Raw genomic sequence first — 14181 nt, forward strand, 5'->3', positions numbered from 1 at the left:
GGGGCCGGCGGCCACTTGTGCTTTGGAGTAGCGACGGCACACATTTCTCATGCAGATGCAGAGAAGAACGAACAAGATGGCAAGTGTGCTAAAAACCAAAAAACAAATTGGGGCAGATCCAAAGTGGACAGGTATCGCTGAGATCAAGGCACTTCCGGAACGGGATTTATCTGTTACAATATTGATGAATTAGACATAATCCTGGAGAAGATCCGGTGGCTCACGCGACACAAACTCACACCAGGGTCGCGGTAGCAGAGAATTGACATGGAGTGTAGTTCTTATGAATGCAAAAATGAAGTAATGAAGGGGGCTTAAGGGAGTATCGATGGTCACAGGAGGGCTGGAGAGCAATGTCAGAGGTCCTATACAACGGAAAAAGTCTTGTAAATTGGACTACAGCCCCGGAGGAGGCGTTTGATATATAAAGCGAGTGTCAAGGAGGGTCGGTTATGCGCTGGGTATGCGGAATGCAGCGGGAAACTTGGTTGGGCATCAGGGGTAATTCCAAGAGGACCCGTTATTGGGCCGAAACGAATTTTGATATATGCAGCCCTGCCGGGTACGTAACTCGACGCAGCAGGGCGCTCTTCGACATGTGTCGATGGTCGATGTCCATGCAACGCATGTCAGAAGCATATGTGGACATGAAACAGGAAGATTTCAGAACTGCATAGGGTGAAGTCTGGCTCCTGCGTCGGATTCTGTTCTTGACGCCCTGGGCGTAAAAGGATCAGAGCTGAAGTCGAACAGCGAACTTCAGGTGGTATGGAATCTAGCGGCGACTCGATGCCTTACCGGGCAGTCTCGCTATCTCGCTAGCTGCTGGTTACGAGAATGCCCTGATTTCATTTGCTGCGCCGCCAACTTATGGTGGTGGTTTGTTTTTGTGATCCCGAATTTGGCAGACTTCCTGCACTTTTCGGTTTTTTTTTTTTGCGAGGCGCTTCAAACATTTTGAGGCTCACCAATCATCCTTGTAAGGCAGAGTTTTCCAGCCAATTCCTCTTCATCATGGCTTCATACTCTGTTACATGCTGCAGGCCGCAGCTTTAAGGCGAGTCCCTTCATTCGCGCCATCAGTCCAAAAAACGTCATCCCGCAACTGGATTGTGTGGGAGAAAAGTTGGAGATGCATTTTGGTGGAGTGCACTGGGGGCGCCCGACAGCAGGATTCCTGCCCGAAGGCCTCTATTTTGGTGAAGAAAAAGGAAGCATAAATCGTTGGCGCTAAGTATGTCTGGTCCTTGCCCCATGATAAGCTGGTTTTGAATGAGGCCTCCACAAGGCTAGTTCTTCTTTGTATCGTGCAGCTGGTGGTGCTCTTGCTGTGTGGGAGTCGGCCACCGAACGTGACCCCGAGTAGCCAACAAAATGCAGCCGAGTCTACCAGACGAAGCCCGAATTACTGGATTGCCACTGAAGTTGACCATTTCACCCTGTATCCGGGAAAGCAAGGATAGATTCTGTGCGGACATTAGTGGTCCGAGTATATGAGCTGGGAACTAGACCTCAAATCGGAGATAGAGGAATGTTATAGTGATGTGTTTGTTTCGAAAATGGTGGTGAATAGAGTAAGACTGTGGCTGATTTGATATACAAGAGTATAATGTGAAAACCCTGGTGAGGACATTATTTAAATTTGATGCACCCTATCTGAAGATGACTTGTTGGCCATTGATATGGCAGAAGGGTTCAGATAATGACGTTATACAATACTCAGGGCTTCAACAGCAACTTGCCAGTTGTTTTCCTTCCTTCGATATCCTATGCCGATTGAAAATGATGTCAATTTTCTCGATTTGTGAAAGACTTTGAACTTGAGGGAGACCGACCTGATGTGCTTGCTGAATATCCTCAAGCGGGTATACCTTATAGATACTCGTTTTTAACTTCCCTTCCTCAAGCAACTGGAAGAGTTCGTTCATGTATAGGTCAAACTCTTCACGGGTATAGATATAATTGAAGAGAACAGGGCGGCATATCTTAATATTCTTTCCTGCGAGCATCCTACACGGAAGAGTTAGACCGTCCGTACCAGTGCATACGAAAAATATGGAGGAAACACTCACGAGATTGGGAATGGAGGCACAACACCACTAGAGTTTCCGAAGAAAACTACAGATCCTTTCCGCCAGACGGCCTTGAGACTGTCTTCCCAGGTATCCTTGCCAACTGAATCGTACACTGCGTTCACACCCTCGCCACCAGTGACCTCCATCACCTTATCCAGCCACTTAGCACCCTCCATGTTCTTATAATCAATAACCACATCCGCACCCAGGCCCCTGACGAGTTCAACCTTTTCAGGTCCCCCCGCAGTGCCGATGACTTTGGCACCAGCTAGTTTGAGCAACTGGGTCATGATGATACCTGCTCCGCCAGCCGCAGCATGAAGAAGAATCCAGTCACCTTTCTTGACTTCGTATGCTTCCCGGATGAAGGAAAGGCAAGTGGCACCAGTCAGTAATACAGCGAGCACATCCTCGTCGGAGACACCCTGGGGAATCTTTGCTACTCTGTATGCTGGTGGGGTGCTGTACTCTGCATATCCTGCAGTTCCGATCCATGCTACGCGATCACCAACAGCGAAGTTGTAAGGGTTTGGGCCGGGACCTAACGCAACAATGGTACCAGCGCCTTCTTTTCCCAGGATCTCAGGTTTGGTAGAGTCATATACACCCTTTCTGAAGTATGTGTCGATGAGATTAATGGCCGTAAGGTTGTTTTTGACAAGGACTTCCCCCTCCTTGGGAGAAGGGACAGGCAAATCTGTTTTATACTCAAGGACCTCGGGGCCTCCTATCTTGGAGACTAAAACCCCCTTCTGAGTGGTTGGAAGAGAAGTCATATTGCGGTAGATAAATAGTAATCTTCTGGGAGCCGAAGTGTTATAGCCGAAGCCGTGGAGCCCTGTCTGTACCTTGAGATTGAACGCGGGGTTGACTGATGGATGTGTATACACCCTAGGGATGAACAGCCTTTTGGCAACCGCGGATATAGCAATACTTTGTAAACTTGTCTTCATTGACCGCAGATAGAGCCTGTAGGCATTGGATATATCGCTTGACTTGATGTTTGGGAGAAGTTGGTCATTTCTCGTGTTCTATAATGTTTATGACGAAAGATGTTGATAACTAAGCTCGCGGAGTTAGTCGGTATTTATCTCCACACATCAGCTACATAGCCGAAGGTTGGTTAAAGACGGTTGAATGTTTATACGACGAGAACTGGGTTGATTTAACTACCTAAGTACCTAGATATGCTTTGCAGGTATCTATTCTGCTGGTTGAATCATGCTGCTGAAGGACCTATCTGGCACTTGCCTGCCGATGTATGCCCATGACCGAAGTAGAAAACGACCGACGAAGAGTTCGTATGGATCCTGCACGCTTCCTTAATCCTCAATGTCACTATTTTCATCCTCGTCTTCAGCAGTTTCAGTCCTCTTGGACCCCCAGACAATATGGTCTCCCCTTAAATCCCGAGGCTCTTTCCAGTTCAAGATCCCTTCATTCGGCAAAGTAGTATGGAACGAGCAGTAGGTGGCCATGAACTTGTCAAAGTAATGAACTCCGCAGCTGAGCTCCCACACGTTTGCATCGACCTTAATTCCAACGAAGAAGAATGGGAGAAGGCTCTTCTCCACAAAGAACTCAAACTTCATGTGTCTATAAGCGGGTGGTTCTTCACCTGGTGCAAGGTCCTCATCTGGTAGGCTGGAGTCGCGCCAGGCAATCGCTTGGATTGTCCCAATTGGTTTGAGATCAGGGGCATTCTGTTCGTAGAATTCGGTGACTTCAGTCGGTGGAGGGATGATTGCGGTAACTTCAAATCCATATTCATGAACGAGCTTCGCTCGTAGTTTGTTGGAGACGGCCAATTCTCGGAATTTAACCACTTGCTCAAGGCTTCCTGTAGCAGCAATTCCAAACTTAACAACCTTTCTCGCCGCGGTCAACGTCATAAATGGAATCGTGTCTGAATTTTCCACCCATTCTCGTTCTTCAGTGTACATATCAAAGAACGAACCGCCGAAGAGCGTACTGCAAGCAGTGTTGAAGTCACCTGGAGCATTAGCATCAGCTTGGTAAGCCTTCCACAGTTCATCAGCTGCCTGGTCGGTTACTTTGCGGGCAGCCATAATGTCGTCTCGGTACTCTGGGCAGACATCATGGTATATGATGTAATTGAGGAAGTTTTTGATAGTATTAGTTCCAAGTTGAACAAGCTGCTCGGTGTCGACCGCAAACAATTGGGGGAAAACAGATGATCTATATAGTTAGAAGGGTCAGCCTACAAATAATCTAACAACCGCTTGGGAACTGATAAACGCACAAAAACCCTTTGGCAACGGTTTCAAAGTCGACATTCCACTTCTCGCGGTCGTGGGGGATATTAGATGATGCAGTTGCGGTAGCGATGGCCTCTGCATCCATGGACTGGAGGTCTCGCTGGTCATTTCCTTCAAACATCTTAGGTCCAACATCGACACCACCAAAGGCCATATACTTCGTGAAAATATGCCTTCTCTCAGGATCAAGACGTCTTTTAGCTTGGTATCTCTGGATTGCTGCCTCGAGGCGCCTATATGAAAGTCAGGATAGCTGCTCGTACACCTGAAAATGTGGTCATTGAACTCACTGGATAGCTGGCTTAGACCTGTATGTTATAGTCAGTCAATGCAGAATCGCCCAGATATATCATGCTTACGAGTCATAGATAGATTTTTCCTCATCATGCTCAGCGGGAGTCATGGGCGGGTCGACGTAGTACTCTTCAAAACCTGTGATCTTTTTCTGCTTAAGAGTTAATATCTTCCATACTTAAATACTAAACAGCAAGGTGGCATCCTACCTTGCCCTTCTTCCCTTTGGATCTCTTCTTGGACTTCTTCTTCACGGGAGCCGATATCGTCTTGTCTCCAGACTCCACTATGATCTTTTCGCCCTCAATGACCTGGTTTTCCCTGGTTTCTTCCACATTCTCGATATTATTCTCACCAGTATCTTCATTGTCTTTGGCCTCTAGCTGGTCATGATCCTCATCAGCCAACTTCTTAGGACGATGGGGTAGGTTAATTGAAATATTGCTCAGGACGGAAGTGCTATCAGCAACCGTGTCTTGTTCAGGTTTTGCTTCCATCTTTACCGAGCTCGAGGCCAAATATTCGAGTAAATAGGCTTATCAAGATGGCTCGAAGTTGAAACGTCTTTGGAGGCTCTTGTCGGAGGTTAGGAAGAGGTTAAGGTGAGCCTGAAGCTGTTCGCTCTATTGGTAAATAAAGAAGACGAAATAAACCCTTCACAACTCAATATATGATTCACTCCCTTGGGCGAGTAACTTCACTTTTCCTTCACCTGGACTATCTTCTAAAAAATTTCCCAAGGGTGAAGCTGTAGAAGGATTGATTTGGTATGTAAAGAAAAGAGGGAGGAAAGAAGAAGAAGCAGAAAAAGTCCAAGAAACAGGCTCAGTGAATTTTTTGCTTCTATGCCTTCTTTGTTCTCTTTTCCGTGATCTTTGTCTGCCCATCGCATAGTTGCATCTTGTTAATGCAAGCAAGCAAACAAGCAACATGGCCAATGGTAATATTTTTATTCATAGCTGATATGAGGGTTAGAAAGATAAATCCTTTTGCTGGCTGGGATGAACTCTTTTTACCAGGCACTGTCATAACAACGGAAGAAGTAATTAGTTCAAAAAAGATAGTTATGGCAGAGAATGAGATTGGAGGGTATTATATTCTATGACACAATAATGTCAAGGTCATTAAAGCAAGCAAGAGGGCCATGATACCCGCGGTTCTCTCAGCTTCTGTTTTGCTGGGAAATCGTTCTAGCATTTCTATCTAGGTTGGTCAGCCTCTCCCTTCCAACACCATCTCCCCTTCTTCGAAATTAGACCATCCCGGCCATTGGCCATAATTAATAGCGGCCAGAGTACGAGAATTTTCTAATTCTAGTCACCAGTAGACATAGCGACGTATGAGCCACGATCGCGGAGTTCTCTGCCCAGGGCTCTGCCATAGATATCAAACGAAATGCGTTTTGTGAGAGCTCGGCTAAGAATTCCTGAGGTTGACACACACGAATAGCATGTCGCTCGCGGGTATCAGGGTAAGTAGAAGACACGCATAATAGAAAGACGCCCCTAGAGCTGTATATACAGTAGTGCCTGTATATATAAGGGGAACAAAAATCCCCCAGCCTATGACGTCACGGATATATATATTACCTAACAAGCTTTGGTTACCGTTCAGCCAATCAGCATTCACTACATCGCATTCGCTGCTGGCTTGCCGCTAAGCCCTATCTTGGCCGTGATGACTTGCATTTGAGGCATCAAATTGACAATGAAGCAGTCAGGCTCTCTACCTATTCACTTAGCTGTTCTATATGCGCAATTGCCGAGCGAGAGAGGCTCGCTGCTGTGGCTGATTAATCCGTCCGATATCTTCGCCTTCTCGCTTGGGTGTCATCAAGTGACCGAAGTTGGAGATAGGTACCTTGCAATACATCAATTTTTGACCAGCTTCCAGCTCCTATCCTAGGGTCTCAACCATGCCTCCATCGAAGAGTCAAAAACTGGATGAGGATAGCTTTGTGGCGTTTGACCATGCCGCTGCTGGACAGTAAGTTACTCCTGTTGAATGACGAACAAGGGGCGAGCGAGAGTGCGAGCTCATGACCTGTATTAGTGAAGGCGTCCGCTGTGATGAATCAGGCTCTCTCATAGCGAAGCCCTGTACCGAGAAAGAAATTCTGTTCTATGAATCAGGTGCCAATCACCCGGCGTTTCAGAGATACATGCCTACGTTTATCGGTTCACTGCGCGCTGGTGCTCCCAAGGAGGCCCTTGATATATCGAATGCGGATGCAGATGCACCACTAGTTATTACTTCAGCAGAGGCACCCGTGGAGAGGACTTCCTTGCCTATGGAATTGGCGACAGAGACAGATAGCATCTCCATCACCAGGCCAGCGAAGCAACCAGATCAGCCATGGGTTCCGTCTGGCGGTAAGAAGCTTGATACCGGGCTGTCAATCGTTCTGGAGAACATTACGGATGGCTTTGTACGGCCAAACGTGTTGGATGTCAAACTTGGTGCAAGGCTCTGGGACGATGACGCTGTTCCTGATAAAAGAAAGAAACTCGACCAGGTGTCGGCTGAGACGACAAGCGGGAGCTTAGGCTTCCGTATTGCCGGAATGAAGACATGGGTTGGGGGAGACACACGGTCTGGAGCTGACATTGATGTCACCGCACAACATCTTGCTTCAACAGCCAGTGAAACCATCAAGTCCAAGGCTAAAGTAGTCGAGTCTGAGGGCTATCTTCGTTTCGATAAGTGGTATGGACGAGGCTTTGATGAGCATAACGTCCATCAGGGCTTCAAGACCTTCCTCGCCTCCGCTAAGGCCGGAACTGTCGACCGATCTGCTTTTATAGCGGAGAGGATTGCAACTGAGTTACGAGCGATGCAATCGGTTTTGGAGTCAGAGGAGAGCCGCATGTACTCAGCCAGTGTTCTGATAGTCTATGAGGGGGACCCCGAAACGTTCGAGAAGGCCCTCGAGCTTGAGCGTGAGCAAGCCAACAAGCCTGAAGACCTATCCACTCGGACTACGGGTCATGGAGGGGACACTGATGAGGAGGCAGAAGAGGAGGATGAGGATGAAGAAGAGCTCCCAAAAGTCCATGATATCCGGCTTATCGACTTTGCACATGCCAGTTGGACGCCTGGACAAGGCCCAGATGAGAACCTTCTGAGAGGGTTGAGAAATGTTGCGAAGATCATGGAAGACCTATCCAAGGTTTCCAACTAGAGACTGTGATAGCATGAAAGAAAATAGATTAGACATCAATTTATGATCGCTCGATAGATGAGATGATATGGCCGTTCCTCCCTCACCTTTCGTTTGTTTATATCTTTCACGTGACAGAAGCTGCGCCCGCTTAGTCATTAAGTGGCTACACCTTGTTAGTCATCAATAGCTAATCATCATCGATTTCATTCTTTTCAACTTTCTGCCAGAAGATCAACTGCGAAGTTGATATTGTGGATTGAAGATTCGGCCATTCAAGGGACAGCAAGCATGTTTCCCACTCGTGCGCTGCTAAAGCGATCAGCTTGGAAGGGTAAGGACACTGTGCTATATTTAACCGGTTCAGAAATGATGGAACTAATCAACTTTTGCCCAGGTCCAAATATCGTGCCGTACGTTGAAACCCTTATAATCAACATTTAGATACTAGATAACATCGTCTTTCATGACGATTCTAACAATATGCTTCAGTCTTCCGTTGCCGAAGACGATCCCTCCTCCTCCAGGAACACCGGCCATTCGCACACAGGCCAGAGCAGCTACCATCCTGCCTAATTTTGTTGGGTTGAAATTCGCAGTTCACAACGGCAAACAATATCAGGAAATTCTAATCACCGAGGAGATGGTTGGGAGGAAACTTGGAGAATTTGCGCCGTATGTTATACACATGTGTGGGGTATCTATTTCGGATATCAGCGCAGCGTTACTCCGTGCTAGAATATAGTGACTGACGCCTATAAATCTTTAGCACACGAAAACGCTTCACATACCAGCACTCGAAGAACAAATAAACGTTGTGCTCTGGTCGTTTACCTAAATGAAGAGAATTAAATCTCGAGAATCCAAGAAGGCGTTTCTAACATTCCTGGAATGGAATCGCAGTTGAGCCGCTACATGGCTGGGATAGCTTGCTACAGGCTAGCTATTTGATTATTCTATTTTATTGATTTACTTTTTTGGTTATTAGGCGTTGATGTCAATTGGGTGTTTAGCATGGAGTGCGATAGTTTGTGCAGCATGGAAGGAAATGCTAGAGCCCCGGCTGCTCATTATACCACATTGTATCACTATCAATCATAGATATTGTATATTACCTGACTACAGCAATTTCCTACACTATTTGCTAGAGATAGCATCCATTATGCCGGGATGGTACTCTAGTTTATAAATTTGCTTGGAGAATCCCTATAATGCTCATGGGTGATATATAGCCCAAGGAGTATATAGTAGTAACAAACATCCAACTCCCCCTTTGAGCCTGATTTTCCCACCTGAAAAAAAATGCGCCTTTTCAACCCATGAATCAGCAATGCGCCATTCCCGTTCACCATAAGAAGCTCTGAGTAGTTACGCCCTAATTTGAGACAGGAAAATAGAACGGGGGTATCCGGATTGAGCGGTGGAAAGATCGGAAAAAAACATATCGAGAAATAAAAAGGACTTGGAAAACCTGCCGATGCGGTGTTTCATTTTTACCGGTAGAACTCGCCTCGCTTCACACTGACTCCATACTCACCAACCGCCATGCCTAAGTCTTCCATGGTCAGGACAGTCTTCCCTTGGGAGCCTCCTTGTCCTCCACCTCCAAAACCAGCACGTTGAACTCCCAGGTGTAGGCCCCCAGCACCGGACTTTCCTTTGGTAGATACTTCGCCAGTGCCGGCAGCTCCAGCAGCTCCAGCACCTCCTGGTTGACCGCCCTGAGCAGCACTGCTTAGGCCGGCGGTGACGTTTATGCTGCCCATGGGGTTATTGGACGAGGCACTGTTGGAACTACGTATTCTGGAGTATTGATAAGAATCCGCTGCAATATCTGCAATGAATTTCTGTGTTGCAAGAGCCAGCAGGCGAGCAAGATGAGGAGGGGTGTTGTTCGGTCCGGGTCCCGGTGGCGGAAGACCTGCAACGGTCAGATAGTGAGCGGTGACCGCATCTGGAATCTATGCCCGTAGAGTTAGTACAATGTCTTATCAACAACGGGGGAAATCAGCAAAACGTACAATAGGTGCGTAGTCATCCATCTGGCTTAGGAACTCTCTCAGGCTAGTATCTTTCTTTGACGGAGGTACTATCGATTCAAGCCCGGTTAGACCAGGCGCAGGCTCAGGAATGCCTGGGGCAACATTAGCCGTTGAAGTGGTTGCAGCACCGCCAGCAGTGACACCAGCCCCCTCTGGCACCGTAGTCTCCCCAGCTTCTGGCTCTGTTCCCCCCATGGTGATGTCTTCAGTAGTGTTGGTGTCTTTGATATTGGCCCCCTGAGGAGTTAAATCAACATCCTTTGCCAACGACGATGCACTCCCTCCTTCTCCGGTCGCAGCCACAGCAGGTTCGGACGGGTTAGAGCTAGGAGACTGTTGCTTGATCACCGGCTCGGAGCTGTCTTGAATTGCTGGAGCAGCCGTGTCTTGTGGCAGAGCTTGAGATGTCTGCATCTGCGGCTGCGTCTGTGACGGTGGCGAGGCCGAACTGCTGGCTTTTGGTACTGAACTTGCGGGCTCCTGCGCGACTGACTGCGACGATGGCTGTGCGACGTCCACCTGATTCGACTGCGGTTGTGGAGGTGGTGGCTGCGATGAATCTGATTCGGCCATGGCGATGTGTCTGCTCTGCTGTGTATGGATGTATCGTGAAGGTAATAAGAGCTTAAGGGCAAGGATGCGGTGAGCTGCCCGTTGAGATGCGTGTGACGGTGATTCTTCTGGGTGGCGGACGGTAAAAACAGCTAGACGTCTTTCTTTATTATCGGAGCGATGCGAGACATAGCAAGCCGTAGCAGGATGAAGACGGATGATGGAAACGGGATGGCTGGCAGGCGGTTTGACGTGGGACAGCGAGATGGCGGGAGGTGAAGCGAAATAAAATATTTCAACGGAGATGCTGGAGCTTGCTAGTCGCCTCCTGCACAAACCAGCGAGCTGCCGGCACCACACCGTAGACCAGCCTAGTAAGGGGCTATCGCCAGTAGGTACTTTTTTCTACGGAAGAAATGGCTCTTTTTAGGGTGGCTGGCTTGTTATTTGTCGATGTTTCTCTGGGATACGAGTTGAGAATTAGAAGCTGGCCTCAGTATCTAGTTAATTACTGCTCGAGACGAAGGTCTAGTTACTGCTGAGAAGCAAAAGGTGAAGGAAAAAGATCAATGCTAATTTGAAGAGAAATCGTAGACACGCATAGGGTGATGGTATATGGTACTGATAAGTTAATGAAACACCATAAGCCATATTCATGAATGATGATGAAGACAAGCAATGCTTTCCTGCCAAATAGCAACCGTACCCAACTACTCCGGAGAATGACTGTAGTTATGCATGCGCGAGCGTAAGGAAGATAGAAAGATGCAGATGAGAGAAGCTGGAGGATTTACAGTGAAGGGTCCACGTAGTTCCGCTGGGACTCCATCTGTAGTCTCTCTGCCTTCTCTTGAGTGAGACTTTGATAAAGAACCTGTTCAGCTGATCGTTCAGCTGCATGCTGGTCCTGGTCATCTTGGTGATGGTGATGATGATGGTTGTTGTGAGGCTCCTGTTGCTGTGCGAGGACTGACGGCGTGCCTGGCTGCGTGTTAGGATGGGATTCTATGCTCCCGACAGAAGGCTCTACGGAGGCTGAGGTATGGGCTCCGGCAAGGGCTATCATCCCTTCTATCCCTTCGACATGGGCTTTGTCTTCTTCTCCTTGCTGGCGTTCTCTTTCTCGGGCCTCCTGCTTCGCTGCCTGCGCCGGTGCTCTTGTTTTGAGCTCTCCAGTGACGAACTTGAGATAATAAGGGACTTCGATTCCACTCTTTAGGAAGAAGAGCTTGAGATTCCGTGCCTTGTCCTTGAGTTGGACTTGGTTACGGTCCTTCAGGGCCTCGCTGATAGTACCTCCCGGCCCAAACATGGAAAGTATCTGGCTCCAATGAGGTCCCTTGACACGATCTAGCCCAGCCATCAACGCATTCTCCTCTTCAGTGGTCCATGGTCGCCGCTGACTGGGTAGTCCTGCACGGCGACTACTTGGTGATGACCGCGTTGTAGTTGCAAGCCTAGCACGCTCATATAGTATCTGAGTAGGCTCTGATTGTGAAAAGTGCGGGACTCCTGGCATGTACCCATAGGTTGCGGACGCAGGAGTATTTCTCCCTGGAGAAGGTTCAGGTGGCGTCTGGGGGTTATATTGTTGGAACTGGAACTGGCCTTGGAGGAATGGAGGATGGGGTGGCTGTGGTGAAGCGGTAGTAGGCACGGAGGCATAATTAGTATACGACGACTGGACGTTGGGCTGGCTTTGTGGCGGGGCCGGCGGTGGTGATGTAGATGTTGATTGAGGAGTCTGCTGCTGGACTGAGGGTGGTGGTGGTGAGGTATGAGAAACAACTGATAGTGTGTGTGGTTGTGTCGGTTGATAGGTTTGTTGCTGCTGCTGCTGCTGCTGCGGCTGCTGTGGTTGTTGAAGCGGAAGATTAGTTACAGCACTGGCCCTCCTTACGCCCTGGCCTTGGAGTGCAATCTGCGCAGCACGAGCAGCTCGGGCAGCAAGATCAACCCTTCCGATTCTCCGTTCTACAGGAGCAGGCTCTGGTGGTGCTGGTGGAGCTACCGAGAACTGAGTTTCCAAAGCAGTAGCTGGAGACTCAGCCTCTTCTTCCTGGGGCGAAGTTGGTGATCGTGTCTTGTTTAGCCGTTTCGTCTATGAAAATGTGAGTATTTTCATCTGACCAGAAGATAAAAAGGAACGGCAGACAAACCTGGGTAGTAAGGGAATCAATATTTTTACTAACATATACGCTGATGTCCCTCAAAAAGTCCTGCCAAAGGTATTTTTCTGGCAAGGTGTGAATTGAGTCTGGGTTATTGATTTCTCCCAGCAGGATGTCTCGTCGCGAGCTGGCTCGTTTGACGAAATCGGTTTCACTTGGAGCCGGGTGTCTAGTGCCCGGCCTTCGTGCCAGTAGACTGAGACCAAGATTATCAGGGAATAACTCATAGAGTATTTCAACTTTTGGACGAGCTGGATTGTTCATTGAAGCAATGAAAGTTTGGGTTTTCAGTTCCAGGAACAAGGCAGCTTGGCTTTTCAGTAAACGGCCTCCTTCGGGGACAAATATATCTAAAAAATTGTCATGAAGCTCAGCAAAACCAATCTCTTGAGTTCCGAATAGACTGAAAACAAAAGAAGCTAAGTTGGCTTTTCGGATCACTTCAACCTGGCTCGCCTCTGTAAACCCTAGCTCTGATGCGGACAGGAAGGGCTTATTTGTGGTATAGACTTTCTTGGTGTGGTCGAATAGAGAGCGTAGGGTAGAGTAGGATTGAGCATTTTCAGACTGCGGTTCCGAGACGAGCGCCGTCAGGTCTTGGAAGCTTGTGCGGGCAATGAAGCTAAGGATCTGTGTAGACTAATGAGCATATGTTAGCATGTACCAGGTACAGGAGAGATCGAAGGTTCTATTTACCAAGTTATCTAGGATCGGTAGACTCTGCGCCTTTAAATTCGAGTTTGCTTTAAGCAAAGCTGCATTGGAATCAGCGGAAACGGCTTGCTTGCTAGCATCCTTTCTCCTTGATTGGTCAAGGAGATGAGAAATAGCATGCGCTACGCTTTCCGGCGATCCTGCGTGAGCGGCTGATCTACGCGCTTCTCGAAGTTCCTCCTTGGACGACCCGGGCTCAGTATTTAGCCCTGTTGCGTTGGTTACGCCGCTATTCGCAGGGAAGTATGTTTCGCTTGAACCGAGATGATGGCTCTCAAACGGTGTCGATGCCGTTGTATCGCAGGCAGCGTCGGCACCGGTGGGGGGGTCTGTCCGTCGGCGCTTTGGTTCTGGGGCCAGGGATACATCGTCATCTTGCAATGGGTGTGATTGTTTCGATTGTTCTGTGCCAGGCTCAGTTAGTTAGATCTTATCTATACAGCAGTCAAAGGCGGGACGAAGTATAGATGAACGAAGATCAAAATCTTACCATTAGAGTCAGCAGCAGGTGTTGCGACCGAAGGTGGTTTCGCGGCGGTCGGCTCGTCGTCTATGGGGGGATCTCCAGCCTGCAGATGATCGGTCATGCTGACTAGCTGCGCTTCCGGCATCAAGATATCTTCAGGGCTTCTGCGATTCCCGGATCAAGCAGAAATGAGGGTTTAGGGATAGGGCGCAGAAGTAGGGCTCTGTTAGGGCTTGGGGCCAAGTGCCTCTTTAGGCGTGTTTTTAGGGCTTCACTCCGGGCTGCCCTAACTAAACTCGTTTTGCCTGGAGCTTGTGCTTACTTTAACGTCCTGCTTATATAATCAAATCACGCTAGCCGTTCTCGTCCATCTGCTAGACGTCGTCGAAGTTCAAGGACGTCATTCATTTTGCATCGTGAAATTGACG

The 14181-nt window shown here is 48.3% G+C and overlaps 6 protein-coding genes across 6 annotated transcripts; 2 read left to right on the forward strand and 4 right to left on the reverse strand.

Annotated features, from left to right (window-relative positions):
• Window positions 1-1727: 1727 nt before the first annotated feature.
• TERG_05095 (uncharacterized protein) lies at window positions 1728-3028 on the reverse strand (the record flags this gene model as incomplete). The annotated part of the gene is made up of 2 exons (XM_047748371.1): window positions 1728-2010; window positions 2073-3028. The coding sequence occupies 2 exons, from the start codon at window positions 3026-3028 to the stop codon at window positions 1728-1730; spliced, it is 1239 nt and encodes a 412-aa protein (XP_047604352.1).
• A 369-nt stretch (window positions 3029-3397) lies between these two features.
• On the reverse strand, window positions 3398-5145 carry TERG_05096 (uncharacterized protein; the record flags this gene model as incomplete). Its single annotated transcript, XM_003234452.1, has 4 exons — window positions 3398-4274; window positions 4339-4587; window positions 4714-4799; window positions 4858-5145. 4 exons carry the CDS (start codon window positions 5143-5145, stop codon window positions 3398-3400), a joined length of 1500 nt encoding a protein of 499 aa, XP_003234500.1.
• Window positions 5146-6686: 1541 nt separating this feature from the next.
• Window positions 6687-7829, forward strand: TERG_05098 (uncharacterized protein; the record flags this gene model as incomplete). The annotated part of the gene is made up of 1 exon (XM_003234454.2): window positions 6687-7829. The coding sequence occupies one exon, from the start codon at window positions 6687-6689 to the stop codon at window positions 7827-7829; it is 1143 nt and encodes a 380-aa protein (XP_003234502.2).
• Window positions 7830-8099: 270 nt separating this feature from the next.
• On the forward strand, window positions 8100-8620 carry TERG_05099 (mitochondrial 37S ribosomal protein RSM19; the record flags this gene model as incomplete). Its single annotated transcript, XM_003234455.1, has 4 exons — window positions 8100-8142; window positions 8206-8221; window positions 8301-8483; window positions 8578-8620. 4 exons carry the CDS (start codon window positions 8100-8102, stop codon window positions 8618-8620), a joined length of 285 nt encoding a protein of 94 aa, XP_003234503.1.
• Window positions 8621-9301: 681 nt separating this feature from the next.
• TERG_05100 (uncharacterized protein) lies at window positions 9302-10588 on the reverse strand (the record flags this gene model as incomplete). Its single annotated transcript, XM_003234456.2, has 2 exons — window positions 9830-10588; window positions 9302-9769 (listed from the first exon to the last, which is right to left on the reverse strand). Exons 1-2 carry the CDS (start codon window positions 10421-10423, stop codon window positions 9302-9304), a joined length of 1062 nt encoding a protein of 353 aa, XP_003234504.1. The 5' UTR covers window positions 10424-10588.
• Window positions 10589-10852: 264 nt separating this feature from the next.
• On the reverse strand, window positions 10853-13874 carry TERG_05101 (uncharacterized protein; the record flags this gene model as incomplete). Its single annotated transcript, XM_003234457.2, has 4 exons — window positions 10853-12503; window positions 12562-13212; window positions 13270-13691; window positions 13778-13874. The coding sequence occupies 4 exons, from the start codon at window positions 13872-13874 to the stop codon at window positions 11193-11195; spliced, it is 2481 nt and encodes an 826-aa protein (XP_003234505.1). The 3' UTR covers window positions 10853-11192.
• Window positions 13875-14181: the final 307 nt, after the last annotated feature.

This window comes from Trichophyton rubrum (assembly GCF_000151425.1).
Source record: "Trichophyton rubrum CBS 118892 genomic scaffold supercont2.5, whole genome shotgun sequence".
NCBI lineage: Eukaryota > Fungi > Ascomycota > Eurotiomycetes > Onygenales > Arthrodermataceae > Trichophyton > Trichophyton rubrum.